The following is a 22,347-nucleotide window of genomic DNA, read 5'->3' as shown; positions in this document are numbered from 1 at the left end:
TATTTATTACATTTTTTTTATACCGCCCAATAGCCGAAGCTCTCTGGGCGGTTCACAAAAATTAAAACCATAATAAAACAACCAACAGTCTAAAAACACAAATACAAAATACAGTATCAAAAGCACAACCAGGATAAAGCCACGCAGCAGAAATTGATACAAGATTAAAATACAGAATTAGAACAGTAAATTTTAAATTTAAGTTAAAATTAAGTGTTAAAATACTGAGAGAATAAAAAGGTCTTCAGCTGGTGACGAAAGGAGTACAGTGTAGGCGCCAGGCGGACCTCTCTGGGGAGCTCATTCCACAGCCAGGGTGCCACAGCAGAGAAGGCCCTCCTCCTAGTAGCCACCTGCCTCACTTCCTTTGGCAGGGGCTCATGGAGAAGGGCCCCTGTGGATGATCTTAAGGTCTAGGCAGGTACATATGGGAGGAAGCGTTCCTTCAAATAACCTGGCCCAAAACCGTTTAGGGCTTTAAAAGCTGTCCAATGTGCAGAAATCCAATTGGTGAAGTTCCCCAGAGATTTATTTCATGTTTAGCCTTTCCCTCCTCCAAGGAGCTCAGAATGGTGTCAAGTATGTGATACCCATTTTATGTTCACAACAACCCTGTAAAGTAGGCTAGGCTGGGAGAGGAAGAGAGAGGGGTATGTTATAAGAATGCAGAGCCTACACTGGGATTGTAATGCCCATTCCATTCAGTTTAGGAAGGATCTGATGTTCACATAAAACATCTGAGATGCCACGAAGGCAGATTAAGGCTCACTTCTGAAACTGTTCTACGTTGTCAGCTCTTTTGCTTCCGTGTTGCTTTACAAGTGATCTAATACAGATTCAGGGTGCAAACGTATGCATGTTTAGACAGGAAACTCCCAGTGTTCCCCAGCCAGCATATTTCAACCTACCAAATGATCAGCAGGTGGGAAAAATGGTTGGAACCCAGTGGGGAAGCAGGTGCAGTCATCTCAAGAAGCCGGAAAGGGGTCTGGATTTCCCAGCAGGCCTGAGGTTCAATATCCCTGATGGAATGTATGGAACTCACTGCCACAAGATACAGAAGACCACTGGTTCAGATGGTTTTCAAAGCGAGACAAGTTTATGGATAGGTTTGTCATGAACAGCTGTGGCAGAACCTCCATGGTTAGCAGTAATGTACACTTGAGTTACAACACCTGGAGGGAAACAGACGGCTGCTGCTTTCATGCTTTACTGGCAGGCTTCCTAGAGATATGGGGCTGACTGCTATGGAAGTAAGACGCTGAACTAGATGGACTTTTGGGTCTCAGTCAGCCAGGATCTTTTATGTTCTTACATGTTTATGGTGTTCTCATAAAATGTTGTACAGGTATGCCTGAAATTGTAACAGGTAAAAGGACAGGCACGCAGAGGGTTAACAGAAATATGTCACAAGGTGCTCAGGAAAAAGAACCCGGAAGTGAGACTTTGAGAACAAGGCAGAGCCAGCGTGTCATTTATTTGTATAGCTAGAAAAAGCGCGATGATTTTACGGAGGGACCCAACTGCACCGTTTTACATTTAGCGTTCTCATATTAGGGACATCCCGATACTTTGGAAACTAACTTAGCTCCTTGTTTCCAAATTACTCCTGATTTGAAAGGCGAGGCACTGACATCATCCCGAAACTGCTCAACATTCCCAAGAGCAAACCATAAGGCAAAGTGCGGAACGCCAACAGGGCTGGATCTGGTTGCTAGACAATTTCCTTATTTACAACTGGAGGTTACTGGACTGTATCCCCCCCCCTTTCGCTTCGAAGGACAGGACTTTGAAGTGTGATTTCTGCCCGCCCAAGGTCAGTTAGGGCACAATCTTATGCCTGTTTAGTAGGCATGTGCTCCGCTCCGATTAGGAGCATAGAAGCAGTAGCGGAGCGGGGGGCTTCGCCTGCCCTTAAGGCAGAGGCGAAGAGGATTGGGGGGCCGGCGGAGCATGGCGAAGAGGATCGAGGTGAAGGCGGATCCTTCGCCTCGATCTGGAGCTCCGCTGGAAAGGTAAGTGGGGTTTACCGGGCCCTGCCGCTGTCGCCCATGCGGTGACAGCGGCAGGGCCCGATAAAACCCCCCCTCTCCCTTACCTGGGGTCCGTGGGTCCGTCCGTGGGTCCGTCGCCGTCTTCAATTGAGCCTGTGGTTCCAGCAGGAAGTCTGGGCCGCACGGCCCAGACTTCCTGCTGGAACCACGGGCTCAATTGAAGACGGCGACAGACCGCGGATGGAGGCAGGTAAGGCCCCCCCTCCCCGTTGGTCCCTTACCGGGCTCTGCCGCCGTCGCTGCATGGGCGGCGATGGCGGCAGGACCCGGTAACCCCCTCCCGCCCTCCTCTCCCTTACCTGCCTCCATCCTCGGTCCGGAGCTCCAATCCGGATCCGGAGCTCCGAGCGGAGCGGAGTGGGCACAGGCGGAGTGGGGGCGGGGCGGAGCGGCCCGCTCCGAAAATGGCGGATCTGTAAATGAAGCAGAGCGGGGGGTCTATGCACACCCCTACTGTTTAGCCAGAAAAAAGCCTACAACTCCTAGCATTCCCCAGCCAGCCGTGCTGCCTAGAGGATGCTGGGACTTGTAGGACTTCTTTTCCAGTCTAAAAGGCACAATCAAAATCAGGAAATACTACGGCAGCCACCAAAGTACTGGAGGACTGCAAACGATGGAAAAAATCCACGCTGCCAGTCAAGCCTGCGATACCCAGAGCTCAGACTAACTCCCCTGAATGAGGTTACATCAGGATGTTTTATAAAAGGACTATATGCCTTCTACTGACTAAGTAGTAGGGGGCAAGCAAATCCTATTTCCTGGAGAAGAAGGCGGCAGGCCGGGGAAACAAGGCCTACTGTAACCATGGCCGGGAAGGGCACCCCCGTTTTCCCGGAGAGTTGCACCTCAGCGCAAGTTGCTCCAGTAGGCCTTTTTCCCCCTGAGGGGTCCAGACTTTTCCGGTGGGTATGGGCACCCTAAGCACTTATATAGTGCTTAATATAATAAAATGTCTCGGCAGTTAAAAATCGCATTTAAAGACAGTATTAAAAACCAATTCCAGCTGCAGCAACGAGCAGTAAAACGGAGGCGCATTTAATGAATTAGATGGGTTAGTGCAACCCTACGCACACTTACCTACGAGTAAGCCCCTTTCAATATAAAGGGCTACTTTTGAGCAGGCAGGTATAGGATTGGGGCTAAAAGGGGGCTTCCAGCATTGGGGACCCCTGAGCTCAGGAACCCCAGAACCTCCCGGGCTCCGAACAGCGCCAGAAAGACGCGAAACCACTTTCTGTCTCTAATGATAATCCTTGGCCACGCCCACCCTGGCGCCCCTCCAATCACTGCCTGGCATCCTGACAGGCTCATCTCTCTCCCTCAGCTCCGCCTCCTGCCCTGCCCCTAGGCTGAGAATCGGCCGAGCCGCTCGCTCATTGGCTCCTCCGCCTCGACCCTTGCATCCAATCGGCCTCTCCCAATGGAAGTCCAACCTCCAAGGCCTGTTTTGTTTCCTAAGCCAATCGCCGTTGAGTGCGGCTCTTGCGCATCGCTCTGGCCGCCCAATCACGAGAGCGGTTGCTTACCCGGTCGGCGTATGGGAAGCAGAGCCAATAGGGAGGTGTAATCTTGACCGCCGGCGCTGCGGTGGTTGTTGTTGAGTTCGCCGTTTCACCCCCCCTCCTTTCCCCCGCTCACCTCGGGACCAGCTCTGGATGGTCAGTGCGGCTATGGCCAGGGAGTTGTGGGGCAGCGGGGGGGGGGGGAGAGAAGACTGCATCTCAGTGGGGCTTCGCCTCCTGGCGGGGAAGAAAGACAGTCTATGCTAATTAATGAATTTTGGTTTTGCATATGCTAATTTATGCAAATGAGCCCTGTGTCATTTTGAGGCTCCCCAAGAGGCTCCTTGTGATGGGCATGGGGAGGGGGGCGGGTTCTTGTTATTAAGGCGAAAGGGGACAGCATCGTCCCCTCCTACATCTCAAGGCTTTTAAGGGGCTGCCGTTTATTGGCTGTTCCCTTTCTTTGCTATACTGCGCATGCGGAGTGAGACTGCATCTCATTTGCATATATCAGTTGGTCGGAATCTTGCAGGCACATTTGAAGAAGGTTCCTAGGTGGTCGTCACTCTGGAGGTCAGGCAGGCTCCAACCTTGTATTCCTTTCGGCGCCTCCTGAAAACATCTTTATTCCAGGAAGCCTTTCCTTAATATGCAGCCTTGAATCTCTGTATTTGCTTCTTTTAAAATTTGTTTTAACTATTTTATTTATTTATTTATTTATTACATTTTTATACCGCCCAATAGCCGAAGCTCTCTGGGCGGTTCACAAAAATTAAAAGCCATAATAAATCAACCAACATGATAAAAGCACAATTACAAAATACAGTATAAAAAGCACAACCAGGATAAAACCACGCAGCAAAATTGATACAAGATTAAAATACAGAGTTTTTATTTTCTGTTTTTAAATTCTGTTTTTATTTTCATTTTATCTTGTACACCGCTCCGAAATTTTTCAGTGGGGAGCGGTATATAAATATTCTAAATAAATAAATAAATAAATAAGCTGTTTCTGTACCAATTTTTTTTTAAATACTTGCATGTAGAAAAGTAGCAGGTCAGGGAGAAGCCTGAGCTGAAGCCTGTTCAGAAGCTACTTTTCTAAGTGCAGGGAGTTGGTTTTGTTCTGCATTGGTATGGACCAATGTTTAGTTTTGTCCTCTAATGCATGAACCCTGAAGTAGTACAGCCCAGACAGAAGTTGACCAATACAGTGTAAACCGGGACTGAATCTGACTTGTGATGGGAGCTGGAAACAAAAATCCCCCAGTCTGTGGATGGCAGCAAAATTACCCAGGGTCAGCTTAAGGGTGCATCAGTATTACTTATTAGGGATGTGCTCCGCTTCTCTTCGGTTCAGAGAAGCAGGAGCGAGGTGGCCTAATTCGCCTCCGGAAAAGGCGGAGGCGAAGAGAGTCAGGGGGGCTGCAGATCGAGGCGAAGACGATCGCCTCAATCCGGAGCTTCGCCTGCAGGTAAGTGGGGGGGGGGAGGGGGACTCATCTGGCACTGCCGGCGCCGCCATCCATGCGACAGTGGCAGTTGCGGTGCCAGGTAAGGGAGGAGGGAGGAGGGACGCTTACCTGAGTCCGTCGCGGGCTTCAATTGAGGCCCTGGTTGAAGGCTGAAGTGAAGGCCGAGGCCTCTTCCAGCTTCAACCAGGGCCTCAATTGAAGCCCGTGACGGATGCAGGTAAGGGGGCAGGGGGGTGGCTTATTTTTTGCCGCCGCCGCTGCCGCTGTCCATGTAGTGACAGCGGCGAAGCCGGATCTCGCTCCACTCCGCGGAGCTCCACTGTTGTGATGAAGAGGGAATTTCACCAGGTTCCCCATATATACAAATGGCACCTGCTGAAATTCCCTTTTCAATACAACTGTTAAAGATACAGGAGCCCTGTCCTCCTTTTCATAGGGTCACCCTAAAAGTGAGGCCACTGTCTTTTGAATGTTCAGGAAGAAAAGGCATCAGGAGATTAAAAGCTTCATCCCACATACCTGTTTCCCTCGAATTATCCCCTACAGCGCTAAACTGGCGTTGTTGTTGCTAAATCACACCCCGGGCAGCAGTGCTCCTAAGATCCTTTGCAAAGGGTTTAAGGGGGGAAATGTAAAAAAAAAATCATAAAAAATCAACAGATGACCCAATCCTATTCAAATTTGGTATGTTTAAAGCTCTCCTTAATATCTATTACTGTGCCAATTTTGATGTCTTTATCTTTAAAGCTTATGCAGCTGTAAGCATTTGTTTAATTTTCTTTAAAGATATCAAATCCTGCTCCTAGCAAAACTCGAAAACTACTAGCAAAACACCTCGATTCTTTTCCCTTTATAGCACAATTAATGCAGGATGCATGGGAGTACTTCACAGTCAAAGCAGATTATAAACTGGAAAACTTCAGAGTACTTCACAATAAAAGCAGATTATAAGATGGAAAACTTCAGAGTACTTCACAATAAAAGCAGATTATAAGCTGGAAAACTTTGGAGTCCTTTGCACGCAATTCACAGTATAACCCTGGTGTGATAAAGCTGCTGTGTATCAGTGTTCTCATTTTCTATCTTTGATCCATGTTCGAAGGCCTCCGGCTCCAAGAAGCCATTGCTGGGGGCTCAAGCACAGAGGAAGAAAGCAGCTCCCAAGACTGAACTTACTGAAGAGCAGAAGCAGGAGATCCGGGAGGCCTTTGATCTGTTTGATACTGATGGGACTGGGAACATCGATGTGAAAGAGCTGAAGGCAAGCGGCAGAACATGATTGAAATTTGTCTAGGCTGTCCTCCTTTACACCCTTCCCCGGGAGTGAGTCCCGTTGAACTCAGTGGGGCTTACTTCTGAGTATACCTATATAGGATTACACTGTAAGCGGTTGAACAGACAAGTTGTAAGTGTTAAAGTAATAAGGTCTCAATATGGCCACCCTTGGTTGTTGATTTTTTTGTCCTATCCTCACGTATTCTTTGTTGTGCATGTTCTTCGGTCTTACGTGCATTGGGAAAATGTGAGTATTGTTGACATGTGATGAAAGCTACTTTGCATCTATTGCTGCTAGAGGAGGAGAGGAGGAAGTGGCAAGGCCAGGGAGGATCTATCTTAGCATGGATATGGACGTAACTGGAAACAGAAGCAGGTGTAAATGTTTCTGCTCCCTCCCCTTTGCTTTTCACCCACCCCTACCATCGGCCATCTAGTTTCTGATAGGAAGACATCAGTTTAAATCACACCAAAGTTGTTTGTAAAGAGCCTGTGTTTCTTGCACAGAACAGGGGCCTTAGGGTGACCCTATGAAAAGGAGGACTGGGCTCCTGTATCTTTAACAGTTGTATTGAAAAGGGAATTTCAGCAGGTGTCATTTGTATATATGGAGAACTGGTGAAATTTCCTCTTCATCACCACAGTTAAAGCTGAAGGTGCCCTGCCCTCTTTTAAATCTGGTCACAGTATAACTGCAGTATAGCTCCTGTAGCTTTAACTGTTTTGATGAAGAGGAAATTTCACCAGGTGCTCCATGCATACAAATGACACCTGCTGAAATTCCCCTTTCAATACAACTGTTAAAGATACAGGAGCCCTGTCCTCCTTTTCATAGGGTCACCCTACCTTAGCTAGTCAGGGCTTTATCCCGGGACGAACCCTGGGATCGTCCCTGTGCATCCACATGATGCACAGGAGATCCCGGGATCAGGCTCCGGGATAGAGCCCCATGCTTTGGGCCCAGTTTGGGAACACTTTGGGAACGTGTGGCCTGTTGCCATGGGTTGACCCCGCTCCGCATGATTCCCCATCGGGGGCAAATTAAATTGTTTTTTTAAAAAACTTACCTTTCGGTGCTCAAGTGCTCGTGTGCTCCTGTTGCTTTAAAAAAAAATGGCGGGCACGACTCCTCTCCTCCTGAGGTCGTCAGGCCTCATGTGTAAACGGAGGAGGGATCTCGCGATAATCACATCGTTGGTTCTTCCCTCCTCCATCATGAAATAAAAGGTCGGTCTAGCTAAGGCCTGAGTCTGTGCTTGCTGGTTGCAGTTGGGATATGAAGACTCGGTGTACACTGGTATTCCCTGTAGTAACCTATGGCTGCGAGAGCCGGACCATAAGGAAAGCTGAGCGAAGGAAGATAGATGCTTTTGAACTGTGGTGTTGGAGGAAAATTCTGAGAGTGCCTTGGACTGCAAGAAGATCAAACCAGTCCGTACTCCAGGAAATAAAGCCAGACTGCTCACTTGAGGGAATGGTATTAAAGGCAAAACTGAAGTACTTTGGCCACATAATGAGAAGACAGGATACCCTGGAGAAGAGGCTGATGCTAAGGTAAGTGGAAGGCAAAAGGAAGAGGGGCCGACCAAGGGCAAGATGGATGGGTGATATTCTGGAGGTGACAGACTTGACCTTGGGGGAGCTAGGGGTGGCAACAGCCGACAGAAAGCTCTGGCGTGGGCTGGTCCATGAAGTCACGAAGAGTCGGAAATGACTGAACAAATAAACAACAACTAGCTAAGGCCTGAGTCTGTGCTTGCAGGTTGCAGTTGGGATATGAAGACTCGGTGTACACAGCGAGGGATGTCCCAGTCCAGAATCTGCCTGAGTCATTAGCGTTGTGTCTTTTAAGAACGATTGTCCTTGGTTTTTCAGAGGATTGTGTTTCTCTTGTGTGGGGTTAAAAACATGAAAGTTGGCTTTATTCTAAACATTGAACAGCCACCTGTATCTCCGTAGGGCCATTCGCTTGTCTGATGAAGAGTTGCACCGGCTGACCCGCCTCCTCTTCAGGCTCTTGGAGTGGCTAGGTTGTTGCTGGCAGTGTAGTGTAGTGTCAGTTCAGAAGCAGAGTTGCAACTCAGGCCATAGCTAGACCGAAGGTTTATCCCAGGATTGTCCTGGGGTCAAACCTGTTTATCTAAGTGCCACACAGGGCATCCAGCGCTCAGGCAGGGACGAACCCGGGATGATCCTGGGATAAACCTTAGGTCTAGCTACGGCCATAGTGTGCCCTAGTCCCCATTCCACCTTATCTAGCCATGAATATTGGCCACCAGGCAGTTACAATAGGGAGTACTCTATTTCCAAAGGGTTCTCTTATAAGTACACCAATAAGACCGCTTAGTTTCCTTGCCTCCTACCCATCATCTTGACAATAGAAAATCTTAGTTCTGCTTCTGTCACTGTATTAAAGTTTACAGGTTATAGATGTTAGCCCTTCCTTTCCCTGCTGAGATGTCAGCCTGTTTTCATTGTTCGCAGGTCGCCATGAGGGCTCTTGGGTTTGAACCCAAGAAAGATGAAATCAAGAAAATGATCTTAGACATTGATAAGGAAGGAACTGGAAAGATTACCTACGACGACTTCTTAGGAGTGATGACTGAGAAAATGGTAGGTTGAACGGGGCAGCTGCAATAGAATGTGGCCTTTTTATTGTCTTTGGGGGAGGTTTTATTTAAAGAGACTTAGAATTCCACATCGTAGACATTAAACCTGAGTGTGCAGAAGGTGTGATTTGAAACAAGACTGTGGCCACAGCTAGACCTAAGGTTTCTCCTGGGATCATCCAGGGTTCGCCCCTGCCCGAGCACTGGATCCCCTGTGTGTCACCTACATGAACAGGTTTGACCCCTGGACGATGCAGGGATAAACCTTAGGTCTAGCTATGGCCTAAGTCTTGCTGTAAATCCAGAAGTCAGGATGAAACTCTGGGGCCTGGGGCAGAGCTGTACTTATTTTCTTCAGTTGCTTGCAAGATGGAAAAGAAAGCCATGCAGATTAAAGATTCTTCCTTCAGCCTCTGTGTGGACAGAGCCCAGCAATTCTGTTCTGGTGGGATAGGGAGTATTGGCTGGTCTCTGAGCAGAATAAAAGCTTTCCTCTCATGGAGACCTGCTCATTCTGTCCAACCAAGCAGGGCAGAATCTGCCCTAAGAGATCATAGCTCTCTTTTGCATATGAAATTCTGCAGTGTCATGTATTCTAAAGGACTGCATTAGTCATCAGTTAGAATGTTTACTGTAATCTCACACGGGTATGAAATATTTTAATGTTGCAACGGCTAGCTGTTTTCCTTCGTGCTTACAAATTTTCCGAAATGCCTGTGAAGAGCTCTTTTTTTTTTAATTAGGCTGAAAAAGATTCAAAAGAAGAGATTCTGAAAGCCTTCAAACTGTTTGACGATGATGAAACCGGCAAAATCTCTTTCAAAAACCTCAAACGTGTGGCCAAAGAACTGGGGGAGAATCTTACAGATGAAGAGCTTCAGGTCTGCAGGACAATTGCTTGAGCCGCTGTTTAGTGCCAGTATAGGCAATTTGGTGCTTCCCCCCCCCCCAAAAAAAAATTGGACTACAATTTCCATAATCCCCAACCATTGGCCATGCTGTTTTGGGTTTATGAGAGTTGTAGTAAAAAAAAAAAAAAAATCCAGACTGCACTGGGTTGCCTGCCCCTGGGTTAGAGATTTTTTCAAGCTTACATTGTTAAGTATTATGCACTGCATTTTCAGTATCCTAGGCCGTTGCTAGATGAGGCATTAGCCTGATGACGCACAGGGGATCCCAGGGTCAGGCCGGGCTAATGCCTCACTTGAACCGGGATAAGCAGATTCGCTTATAGCCCGGCTTTTCCGCAGCCCCGGCCTGAGGCCGGGGCTGCGGAAAGTTTAGCAGGGTCTGTGGCTTTCCCCGGCTGCTCGCTTACTCGCGAGTAGCTGGGAGAAGCCACGGACTGGGCACAGCGCTCATAGGAGCGCTGTGTCTATTGGGCCAGGGGGGGGAATCATGGGGGGGGGGGGAGATGGGGGCCGGGGGAAAGACCGGACCCGGCAGGAGAGAGGGGGGCAAGAAGAATGGGGACGGGCATCGGGGATGGGGACAGGGCCTAGCGAGCGGCGACAGGTATCGGGGACGGGGGGGGAAGAAGGACAGGGATAAAGCCTGGCGAGCGGCGACAGGCATCGGGGACGGGGATGGGCCTGGTGGACGGGAGGACAGGCAGGGGGAGCGGGGAACCCTTTATTTTTTTAAAAAAAACCTACCTTTTTCGGCGGTGCGCTCCTGCGCACATGGCCCTTTAAGGGAAGAAAAACCGGAGCACGCAACGGGGCTTTCCCTTGCCCCGTCGCGTGTTGACGTCTAGCTAAGGTCTAGCTGTAGCGCGCCGTCGCCCCTCCTCCCAGGTGGATTATCTGGTAGGTCTAGCAAGGCCCCAAGTTCTGTAGCCTATTAGGCTCAATGATTCTGTTCTTACCTGATGGCTGGATGGAACCTCCATATTCAGAGGCAGTGAATAGCGGTTGCTTTTGGGCAACAGTAAGGGCCTGCTGTCACCTCCCTGCCTTGCGTGTGGGCTTTCTGGAAGCATTTGGTTGGTCACTGTGGAAAAAGTGGGTGCTGGACTAGAAAGGCCTTAGGTCAGTTTCAGCAGTGCTTTTACCTGTCCTCAATATTGGAAAGAGTTGTGGGAGAGGGGGAATCTCTTACTGTCCGCTCTTTCAGACTTTTGGGTTTGTCTTTTGAGGCCAGTTTCTTTGTCTTTCAAAAAGATGGTTACAACTACTGTCAGCATGTTGCCTGATTCCCCTGGCATGACTGAACCCCCCTCATCGGAGTAGCCAGCAAATTTTCTACCCATAGCGTGAGGCAGAACAGGTCCTTTTATGGAGAGCCAATGTGGTGTAGTGGTTGGAATGTTGGGTTTTGACTCTGGTGCCTTGGGTTGAAATTAGGGATGTGCATGGACCCCCCCGATCCTCTTCGCACCTGATCTGCAAATTGCAGATTGGGCCCGCTCCGCCCCGCCTTGATCCACCTAGGGGCCGCGCCGCTCTGCTGTGGAGCTCTGGCTCTGAATCGGAGCTCCACAGTGATGGGGAGTGGCACCAGGTAAGGCCCCCCTCCCTCTTCCCCCTTACCTGTGTCCATCGCAGCTCATCCCAGCTTCACTAGAGCCTGCGGCTCAACCAGGAACTGTAGGCCCCGATTGCAGCCTACACTTCCTGGTTGAGCTCTCATGAAGCTGGGATGGGCCGTGACGGACACAGGTAAGACCCCCACTTCCCCTTACCTGGCTCTGCTACCGTTGCCACACGGGCAGCAGCGACAGCAGCAGGGCCAAGTAAAAAAAACCTTACCTTTTTTGCGGAGCTCCGGATCGAGGTGAAGGACCTGCCTTCACCTCGATCCGCTCCGCAACACTCCGCAGCTCCCCCTATCCTCTTCGCCTCCGCTCCGCTCCTGCTTCTCCGGTCCGAGGAGAAGCGGAGCACATCCCTAGTTGAAATCCTTTTCCAACCACAACGCTTGTTGGCTGACCACAGGCCAGGATTCTGCTTTTTATACTGGCTCTCCTCCTGTGCCTTTAACAACAACCCACATGCACAAATAAAGCTCTTGAATATTTTCTCATCGCTTTTTTCAGCTCAGGAAAAAATTCACCTGTTCAATTTTCATGTTAAAAGGACAGAAGCAGGGTCTTCACAGAAGGTAGAAGCCCTGCTTATGAATTGGTGACTGGTTAACCAAACAGGAAGCACGAGATAAGAGTAAACAGATGGCTTTCGCAGTGGAGACAAGGAAACCATAGAGTTCTACAAAGATCGGTGTTGGTGCAATTCATCCTATTTGTAAATGAACAAGAAACAGGTGTATACATTAATGCAGTGATGCTTGGCCATAGCAAATTATTCAGGATCCCAGGCCAATTGTGAAGGATCCAAAAGGATCTTCCTAAGCTAGGTATCAGTCAAGTGGGCCCTGAATGCTCACCAGTTTGAAGCCTGTAATTGAGTTAGGTTTCTACTGTGGCCATTGTATATGGCACGGTGTGGATCTACACTTCTGCTTATATCGATTTTTTGAGCCTTTGTAATGTTGTAACTTGTATTGCTACGTTGTATACTGCGTTACTTACCTTCTCTTGTGACGTTGTTGCAGAGCACACTGTCCGTTGCCCCGTTGTCTGTGTTGTTTCTTCTTCTCGTTTCTGTGATCCTTGCAATTCCCAGACTGTCCTTTCTCTGCGCCTCCCACTTCCTTGTTTTTGTATTTTCCGCGCCTCTCTAGCTAACATTCCTTTACGCGCATGCTCTTAATTTCAAATCTTTGTGGCGGGAGTTCTTCAGAGAGAGTGGCTTGTGGATTGTCGGAGTTGTCTGTCTCTTGAGGAAAGTGTAGGGATGCCTGGTGAACGGAATGTGTTAAATCTTTCTCATTTTTTAAACATTATTTCCGTGGCATTACGTGCAACCTACCTCGGGTAAAAAACATTTTTTAAAAATTTAATTTAATTTAATTTAAATTAAGGATGTGCATATGCACATAGTACAGTTCTAACAAAGAAGCGGTTACTGAAGGCGTGTAGGGGAAGTTACATCAGACAGGAAGCCTGGTGAGGGATCATGTGACATTAGTTTCACAATGCAACACAGAAGACATTGTAACAACAGCAAATTGAAAGAAGTCTAACGACGCAGAAGTGGTACAACGAAAGATAAAACGGTACAAAACCTTTCTGTATAACGTTATAAGGAACACATCATGTGATCACAGACATCATCCAGAGCTATCTAATAACGTTACAGCTACAGTAATGTAGGTTCGGCCACTGTCTGGTTTTAATTGCGAATTCTGATTTTATCATTGTTTTTATTCTTACTGTTTTATTCTGGTTTCTACATTTTGCTGTAAGTTGCTTCGGGAGGGTTTAGCCTACAGGGCTGCTTATTCATCTTTTAATTAAATAATAATAAGATGGCACAAGAAATGCAAGCAGTGTACAGACTGATGAACGTTGGGGCAAAATGGGTATCAAAGACAGATGGGCACATTCAGCAGCCTCTTTGGAAACTCTCTAACAAGAAAAGCTTGCTTCTTCCTTGGCTGCCATAGCCATTCCTTTGGCTCAGTTGGTTTTGCCTTTGATTCCTTGTCATGCTGCAGGAAATGATTGACGAAGCCGACCGCGACGATGACGGGGAAGTCAACGAGCAGGAGTTCTTGCGGATCATGAAGAAGACTAATCTCTACTGAAATGCATGTGTGTGTGTGTGTGTGTGTGTGTGTATGTGTGTTGTCGAGTCTCCTTGTCTGCTTGCTGAGTTTGGCCTCCGTGGTGCCTGTTTGGAAGAGAAGAGGAGCAGGCCGGATCTCACGAGCGTTCAGATCACCCTCACAGTCAGCTTTCGCTTTGCTTTTTTTTTACACCACGGTATCTGGTGATTCTCCCTCTGTCTCCTTCCTCCGACCCATCTCGTATTGTTGTAAATATCAAATCTAGTCATGTGAGGCTTACTCGGTTAAGCTACCTTTTGAAGGAGGACTTAGGCATTTCTGGAGGACTTCTGCAAAGTATTGTTTATTGTTTATTTTTGCCAGGGACAATTTAGATATTCTAAGAAACAAGGATGTTTCTTTTTTTAAAACCGTTGTTTCAAATTATTTGAAGCTTGCATTGTAACGGCACTTAGTACGTGCCAAAGTGAAAAGAAACCAAAGTGGATAGTTCCAGTTTCGTTTCTGCACCTGATCCACATTGATCATTTTCTGTCTCCGCCATCTAGGAAGTGACCTGATTCTGGATATTGAGATTAAATGGCAGTGCCTACCGTATCTAAGCCTTGGTTTAAAAGAAAGAGTGCACTTATTAGCTTTTACGCTTTTTTCAAAAAAGCATTGAATATAAAGTCTGTGTCTTTAATGCTCAAATTGCCTGGAAGGAGCCTGTAACAGTTCCCCCCCCCCAAAAAAAAATGTTCAGGGTTTGTGTTTTTAACTATGAAATGTAAATATGATATCATTCGGTTCATGGCAGCAACGTTGTCCGTGTCTTTCATTACACTGGTAGATTTGGGGGAAGAGTGAATGTTCCTGTTACCGAGGCTGTATTTGTCTTGCAATCCATGGCAGTAATTTGATCCCATGCGAATATCACAAAAAGATACTTTATTGTGGTGCTTGCACCACTGTAGGAACAAAGTACTGCTATAAAGGGTGAGGGCAGGGGAGAAGAAGGATGAGCCCAGCTCTGTATAGTAGAGGTGAGCAACTGGAAGCCTTTGGGCAAAAATTGGTACCTAAAAGATGCTTCCTGGCCTCCCGGTTGCCAACCTCAAGTCAAAAGAACTGTGGAGAATGTGACCATGATTGAGGTGTTATGTCCCTGGCCAGCCACCTCTCCAGGAAAACTAGTTGCTGACCGAGTGCCGATAGCTGTTCCGTTACTGCAATAGCAAGAGGGGTTACATTCATGACAACATGTGCCACTGATTCTCAAAAGCAAGGTGGCTTTATGGCAAATGAGGCAGACCTGGACATCCGTAGGCAGAATAGGACCTGAAGTAAGTATCTCTTGTGCTAGAATCAGACCCCATCTCTAAACCCCCCCAAGTCAACCCAGCACCAGCTCTGCTGCGCTAGTATTTGCATTGTTTGTCTTTACCATGGCATGGGTGGGTATGTCAGCTCCCCAAATGAGGACAGGAAGGTAAGACATAGTAAGAAAGCCTGCACAATCTTTAGTGCGGTTTCTTGAAAACAGGAGAACAGGTAATCCTGAAGGGATCAAAGCTGGCTGCCTTGGGTGTGACCGTACGTAAAGCTGCTGGCCTCCACCACAGAGTAGAGATTTATCCCCCTTTCTGTATAGAAGTTTAATGCACTCACAGCTGAAATATAAGGTTTGTGTTGCTGTAGTGTTTTTGAAAAGAGAATCTATGAGAGAAGGTTGTGTGAAGCTGCTCAGGAAAGCTCACAGGCTATCTCATTTTAGGGAAGTGTTCTTTTTGAGACCGTCTGGGATTAATCCAGGCCCTAACAAATGGATGATGAATTCTAACAGTTTTACCTTCCATATTCCTTAGGATTACCTTTGTAGATATCCCAAATCCACCTCCTCTCAATTCATTTAGATCTTAGTTTTCTTGCATCCAAATATCCTGTGGCGCACATAACATGTTTTAAATAGGGCTGTGCTCCGTTCCGATTCGGATCGTGAATCCGGAGCGGAGCAAACCGATTCGCCTCCACCAAAGACGGATCCAAATCGGGTCGGGGGAGCTGCAGGTAAGTGGGGGGGAGGGGGCTCACCTGGCACTGCCACTGCAGTCTGTGTGGGGACGGTGGCAGAGCGAGTTAAGGGGGGAGGGGGGCTTACCTGTGTCCGTCGAGGTCCGGCACAGGCTTCAACTAGGCTTCAGTTGAAGTCGGCACCAGACTGCGATGGAGGCAGGTAAGTGGGGGGAGGGGGCTTACCTGGCTCTGCCACCGCAGTCTGTGCGGCGGTGGAGCTGGGGGAGGGGGGCTTATTCAGCCCCCATTTTGTCCCCCCTTCCCCACTTACCTGCCTCCACCGTCCGCTGCAGAGGCAAGTAAGTAGGGAAAGGGGACAAAATCTCGAACAGCCCCTCCAGATCTTGCTCCATGGAGTGGAGCGGGGGAGGGTCAGATCGACCCGAAGTGGTTCAGGCCTGATCCGAAAATTCTGGATCAGACCACGAAGCGGTTTGGGGGGTGGGGTGGGGTGTCTGTGCACAGACTTAGTTTTAATGAGATTTCTTTCTGGGCAGAAACAAAAATGGGATGGCAGTAGTTGTTGTTTGTAATTACCAGTTTAGCTTCGACCTTGGCCCACCCACTTTTCAAAAACAGGAAAGGGAGTGTCTCCTCTGTGCAGCAGTGATCAGGTGTGTAGGAGCCGGGCATGACAGCAGTGGTGGACATTTGATTTAAGCCCCTACGAGTGAGAGCATAAATCTAGCATTAAGAGATGAATATCCTGGATTTGGCATCGGTTGCCTGATATCTGTTGCCAGAAATGTCAAGGTTCAAGTTGTTTCCACCGGAAACTAAATTATGCATACACACACCTATTATGGGCTGTTGAACTTTCAATTGACTTGACTTGTAGAATTGAGTGTCAAGTGTTTCAGTCCTGTGAGCTGATCGTAGGAACCAAGATTTCGGGGTCCTGCTGGCAGCTCAGGTTAAGCTAAGGCATAGAGGGATCTGCAGGATCTCTGAAACATTGGGCAGTCGAGTGCAAAGTGAATAGGTCCACTTGCGATTTTGAATTACTTGGTTTTGGGTTACTTTGAGCCTCCCTGTTTATGGCAATACCTCATCCAGCTAATAGGAATTTCAAACCGTGACCCCGTCTGCTAGGACAGTTCAGAACTTCCTGCTTGATTAGAACCTCAGATTCCAGAGCATGTGATTCCCATAGAAGTGCCAGCTGCACTGCCATATTTATGAGGATTCAAGGACAGGAGGAGGCAGCCCCCCTTTCTCAGATGAGGTGTAGTTTAAACCAGTGGTTCCCAAAGTGGGCGGTACCACCCCTTGGGGGCAGTGGGATTTCATAGGGGGTGTTAAGAGGCAAGGGGGCAGCAGGGGGGCGCTCGAGGTGGTCTTTTCCCAGAACCGCCTCTCCAGAAGGTCTTAAAACCCAGGGACATTTTTATGGGAGAAGGTAGTTTGGTCCCAAGCCATATAGGGGAAGAATCCATACATGTGTTAATACCATTTAAGAAGAGTCCTTTTAACGGTGAATTGAAATGTTTCAAAAGCACCAAAACCCTAATGAAGAGACATACCCTGCTTGGTGTGCCCCGCCACGCTGGCTGCAAAACAGAGGCGTTTGCTCTCTTTTCCCTCCCTCCCTCGACAAGCCTGCAGTGGGTAGGGGGCACTGGGCATGAGTTTGTGGAACCAAAGGGGCAGTTACCTGAAAAAGTTTGGGAACCACTGGTTTAAACCAATGGTGAAATACACTCCATCTCTGACGCAATTGGTCAATGTAGCCAATCAGAAATGACTTACAAAGGTGATTCCACCTTCCTTATTGATTTGTACTTCCATGACCATAGAACTAACCATTTCAGACTGGCTATTGTGAATGGGATTAAATTGGGAAAGTGAATTTTTATTAAAGACCAGGGTTATTTGAATGGCCTCTTTAAACTTAGTGAGACTTAGGGGGGATCTACACTACTGCTTTAAAGTGATTTAAAGCGCTTTATAACAGTTTTGACAACTGTTGGGGCCCAGGACACACTGCATATACAGTTTTCAAAACGTTTTCAAAGTGCTTTAAAGCACTTTAAAAGCAGTAGTGTAGATCCCCCCCCTTAGTCATCAGTACACATGCATCGGATTGCACTGTAAGACTAATAATAATGTGTCTAAATATGCTTAAATCAAGGTAATACTTCTATTCAGGAGGTCTCAAACTCTCAAGATGGCACTGTTGGCCTATATCAGAATATAAGGAGTTGTGTTACATATACCACAACAGCTACGCATTCTTCAGTAAGGTTTAGAAAATGATAGAAATGTCTAAATTAATATATGCAAATATAATGTGGATGATAATGCCAACATGTTACACTGTTGTGAACAGAAGTATTAATCTTGATTCAAGCAAATTTCGCCTTTTGGTTATTTGGTTTACAGCGCAATACTAGCCATGTCTCCTCAGAAATAAGTTCCATTAAGTTCAAAGAGACTTACTTGCAGGTAAATTTGTACAAGGTTGCAGCATTACAGTATAATCCTGTGTATGCCTGCTCATATGTTAGGCCAATTGGGTTCAATGAGGCATTTTCCATACCTTGCAATACCTGTATATGTCTACCTAAAAGTAAGCCCTATTGACTTCAATGGAGTTTACTTCTAGGTTAGAGAATATGGGATTGCAGCCTTAGAGTGCAATTCTCTACTCATCCCTGGTAATTGGGTATAAGATTGCAGTCTTAGACTTTTTCTTTCCTTTTGTCTCTGCGTAACCTTCCTCCATATACTATGTTTCCATCTTAACTGCTTTGAATTGCACATGTTTCATTTTTATTTGATAAAAGGCTCAAATGAAATGCTTTTTTTAAAGTATGGAAGCCTCACAATCCAAAAGCAGAGAAATGTAAAAATGCAGCCTCCCCTAAGAATAATTATTTCCAAGGGCAGGGATTCCGATGACACACTTTACTCTGTGTATGTGTCTTTTTCAAAGCAATCTTTTAAAATAATAATAATAATAATAATAATAATAATAATAATAAGAAGAAGAAGAAGAAGAAGAAGAAGAAGAAGAAGAAGAAGAAAAGGGATTCCTATAAATCATCCGTCAGTGGTGAATAAAACATTTTCAAATTAAACTTTTAACGGTTTATTTGATAACTCCTTTTCTGGGTTGTTTCAAGCTTTGCCACTAGAGGGTATCACAATATTTTTTCATTGACTACAGAACCTCTTTAAAGTTGCAGTCTTTTAGGTGTTTACTTGGAAGTAAGTCCCACTGAATTCAGTGAGGCTTACTTTGAGTAGCTGTGTAGGATTGTTCCCCTCCCACAAACCACACCATATATGTCAGTTATAAATCCTTAACACAAATGTCAATAATTTTGAAAGAATGTGTTCTTGGAGGTACTACGTTTACAGTGTGGTTGCAAGACTTCATTTGTTTATTTTATTCAGATTTTTGTGATTAAAAAGAGTCTCAAAGGCCCCGTCCAGCAAGACTGTGCCCCTCATGTTCAGTTTAATTATAAAGTGTGCAAAGTTAAGTACTTTAACATCATATCAGTTTTCCTGAAAGAGACTTAGAAACATGATAACTTTGCCATTGAAACCAGAGGGATTTAAAACAATTTTCTGCATCATTTAAAGCAGTTCTCTGCATCATTTAAAACAATTCTCTGCATCACACTTTGTGGGTAAACTTAAAGATTTTACTGGGCCAAAATCTTTTCACTTATGTATGAGAGTGAAAGAAAAAGACATGAGAATGGATTTTTTAAAAAACAAAACACTGGACACTTCTTTGAATTTCATAGGCTCAATCAATTGTATTTGAATACGAAACTTCCATGCTTAGAGAATGAGTTTCCTATTAGTATATAACAGCTATTTACCCTCTTGGCGTGTTGGATTGCAATTTCCATCATCCCTGGTCAGGTAAGGGAATAATGGGAATTGTAGTCCAACCAGGCTGGGGAAGGCTATATAGCAATATAAATCCACAAATCAGCAAAAGGTCTCAGCAGAACAACAGAGTAAAAGGCATATCTAAAAGGCCTGGGACAAAAAACACACACCACAATGTGGATTGCGACTCCCACCCCTCAAGCAGGCCAGATTTGGCCCTGGATTGCTGTGTAGAGTGTTCCCATTCAGGGTGCCAGCCAGTCCTGCTCCTCCCAGGATGCTGCTTCCATTTCCACCACCCCCCACCAGTTTTCTGCCCCCTCTCCAGTTAGTCAGAGTTCCATATCCACTGAGCAGACTTGGAGCTTTTCTGCAGAAGGCATTTTTTGCGCGCTTGTCATTCCCTACTCACAATTGTTCATGGGTTCTTTAGATGATGGTGTGACCCTCCAGTTTCACTGTCTTTAAACAGCAATTTCAGTGGCTCAGTTCAGAAAACATGTTTCTCTATGGTGGTTTTAGAACTCCATGGTGGAGTTTTTATACCACCACTGAGAAATGTGTTTTGAGGGAAAACGCCACCCCACGGTGGAGGTTTTTTTGGAAGACACTCCGCACTGAATATCCATGCTGTGCAGGGGAGAGTTCCTGCACAACTGTTGTGTTGTGTGGAGGGCTCTGTGTAGGGTGACCATATTTGGGAAACCAAAAAAGAGGACACCTAGTGTGTGTGGGGGGGGGAAGCAGCTTTCTGAGTCCTGCAGAAAGTACGTTATTCCCCCGCCACCTTAAAGAACCCGATTGGAGTGGAGGAGGGGAAAGGATTTCATTCTGCACCACCACCATCCACTCCAATTGGGGCCTTTTCTATAATGTCCACGAATGACCCACTTTCCCCTTTAAGACCTCAATTGGAGCTCGGGGTGGGGGAATGCTGTGTCTCAAGAAAGCATGTCACTCCCTCCTGCCATGCTAATGGCAGCCTTAAAGGGGAAGGTGTGTCATTCCAGGACATTATTGAAAATTATAAAAAATCCCCCCTGACACCATGGAAAGAACAAAAACCAGGACAAATCCGGGAAAATCCTGACAGTTGGTCACACTAGCTCTGTGGAGTTTCCTGTTGCTTGAGTGGACTTTTCCCATAGGCTACAGAGTTCTGTGGCAAGAACGGCGAAAGGAGGGAGTGCTGCTCCAGGAGATCCACTGGGATTTTCCCCCCCAGCAATGGCTGATGGGATACCATCAGGACGACTGGGGGAGGAGAGAGGGTGGAGGAATTGTCAATCAAACATCGTGTTGCCTTTTACTCAACTCCACAGTAGCCCACAGTCATACGTTGTATGTTGAGTCATACCCCCTAAAAACTCAAACGGTTGAGTGGAGTTTTCCCACTGTGTAGAGAAACGTGTTGTGTGAACTGAGGCAGTGAGCGTTTTTTTTTTAGAGCATGGGAAAATGCAGGGTTAATTGTGAAAGCGAAAGAAAGCCTTTTTCAGTTATGTAATTGTGTTATTCCACAGTGCCATCTAGAGGTTATGTAGCAGAAAGACAGGAAAGGAAATGCTCTTCATGTAGTGCTTGGATCTCAGTTCTGCAAGAAAACTGAAAGGAAAATGTGTATAAGCTCTTAGGGCCTTGCTAGACGGAGGTTTAGCCCGGTGCTCACCCCAGGCTCGCCCCTATGCGTCCAGATGACGCACAGGGGATCCCAGGGTCAGGCAGGGGTGAAACCTCCCTGGGCGCAGGGTAAATGAAACTCCATTTAGCCCAGTTTTTCCCGCAGTCCCGGCCTCAGGTTGGGCTGAGGCTGGGACTGCGGGCGTGTGGACCGTTCCGCCACTTTTCCCAGCTACCGCACTTACATGCGAGTAGCTGGGAAAAGCAGCGGACAGGCCACAGCACTCCCGTCCCCTTCCCCCGATTCCCCCCCATGACCTCCCCTGGCCTCCAATCCCCTCCTGTCCCCACATCCATGTCTCACCCCCCCGTCCCCACCTCCTGTGTTCTGCCGCCGCTGCCACTGTCCCCAGCCAGCGTTTCCTGTTGTCGCCATGTCCGGCCTGCAGGACATGGCGACAGCAGGCATCACAGGCCAGACATGGCGACAACAGGAAACGCCGGCTGGGGACAGAGCAGCTGGGGACATCGGCGGCGCAGCCATGGGAGGACACAGGAGGTGGGGACAGGGGGGATCGCAGGCCAGGGGAGGTCATGGGGGGGGGAATTGGAGGATGGGGATGGGGATGGGGAGACCCTTTTTTTAAAAAAAAACCCTTACCTTTCCAGTGGTGCGCTCCTGCACACACCGGCCCCTTTAACAACAACAAAAAAAAATGGCGGATGCGACGGAGCTTCGTCGCGTCTGACGTGTAGATAGGTGCAACGGCCCGTGCTAATTGTAGCATGGCCTCGCCGCACCTGAAGCACCCATTTTCAGGTACATCTAGCAAGGCCCTTAGTCCTCATTGAGTTCTCCACCACCCTTATGCTGGTTTTATTTTCCTTTAAAAACCTTGCACTTCTGCTGGTACCATACCTGGCTGAGGATGATGGGAGTTGCAGTTCAATACATCTGGAGGGCACTATGTTTAGGGAGCCTGGTGTATGGTGTCATTTTGGCTGTGAATTCATTTTTGATTAGTCAATTGGGTTAGATCAAGCATTGTTGCTGTGCTATTAAGCAGGATTTCTTCATCATAAAGTCATCTATTAACTTTTCACTCTATTTCAGACAAATGTGTCTTCTTTTCGTATGTATATGAATGAATGCGAGCTTACAATTCTTTCAAAAAAATGTACAATGGCTGCTGCATTATGTATAATTTGCTTTCCCCCCTCCAAATTATAACATGTTTATTTTTAATCAATCTCACCCATAAGTTCACTTAGAATTTAA

General features: G+C 47.1%; 1 protein-coding gene across 1 annotated transcript in view; it reads left to right on the top strand.

The window, feature by feature from the left end:
- LOC134409348 (centrin-2-like) overlaps positions 1–13,562 on the top strand; it is a 40,450-nt gene extending 26,888 nt beyond the window's left edge. The window contains exons 2-5 of the mRNA XM_063142060.1: positions 6,134–6,292; positions 8,791–8,919; positions 9,659–9,796; positions 13,473–13,562. Of these exons, the coding sequence (XP_062998130.1) occupies positions 6,134–6,292; positions 8,791–8,919; positions 9,659–9,796; positions 13,473–13,562 (516 nt within the window). The remainder of the gene's footprint in view (positions 1–6,133; positions 6,293–8,790; positions 8,920–9,658; positions 9,797–13,472) is intronic.
- Positions 13,563–22,347: the final 8,785 nt, after the last annotated feature.

This window comes from Elgaria multicarinata, chromosome 15 (genome assembly GCF_023053635.1).
Source record: "Elgaria multicarinata webbii isolate HBS135686 ecotype San Diego chromosome 15, rElgMul1.1.pri, whole genome shotgun sequence".
NCBI classification, from domain to species: Eukaryota; Metazoa; Chordata; class Lepidosauria; order Squamata; family Anguidae; genus Elgaria; species Elgaria multicarinata.
The sequence above is the reverse complement of the archived record's forward strand: the minus strand, read 5'-3'. Positions and strand labels throughout refer to the sequence as shown.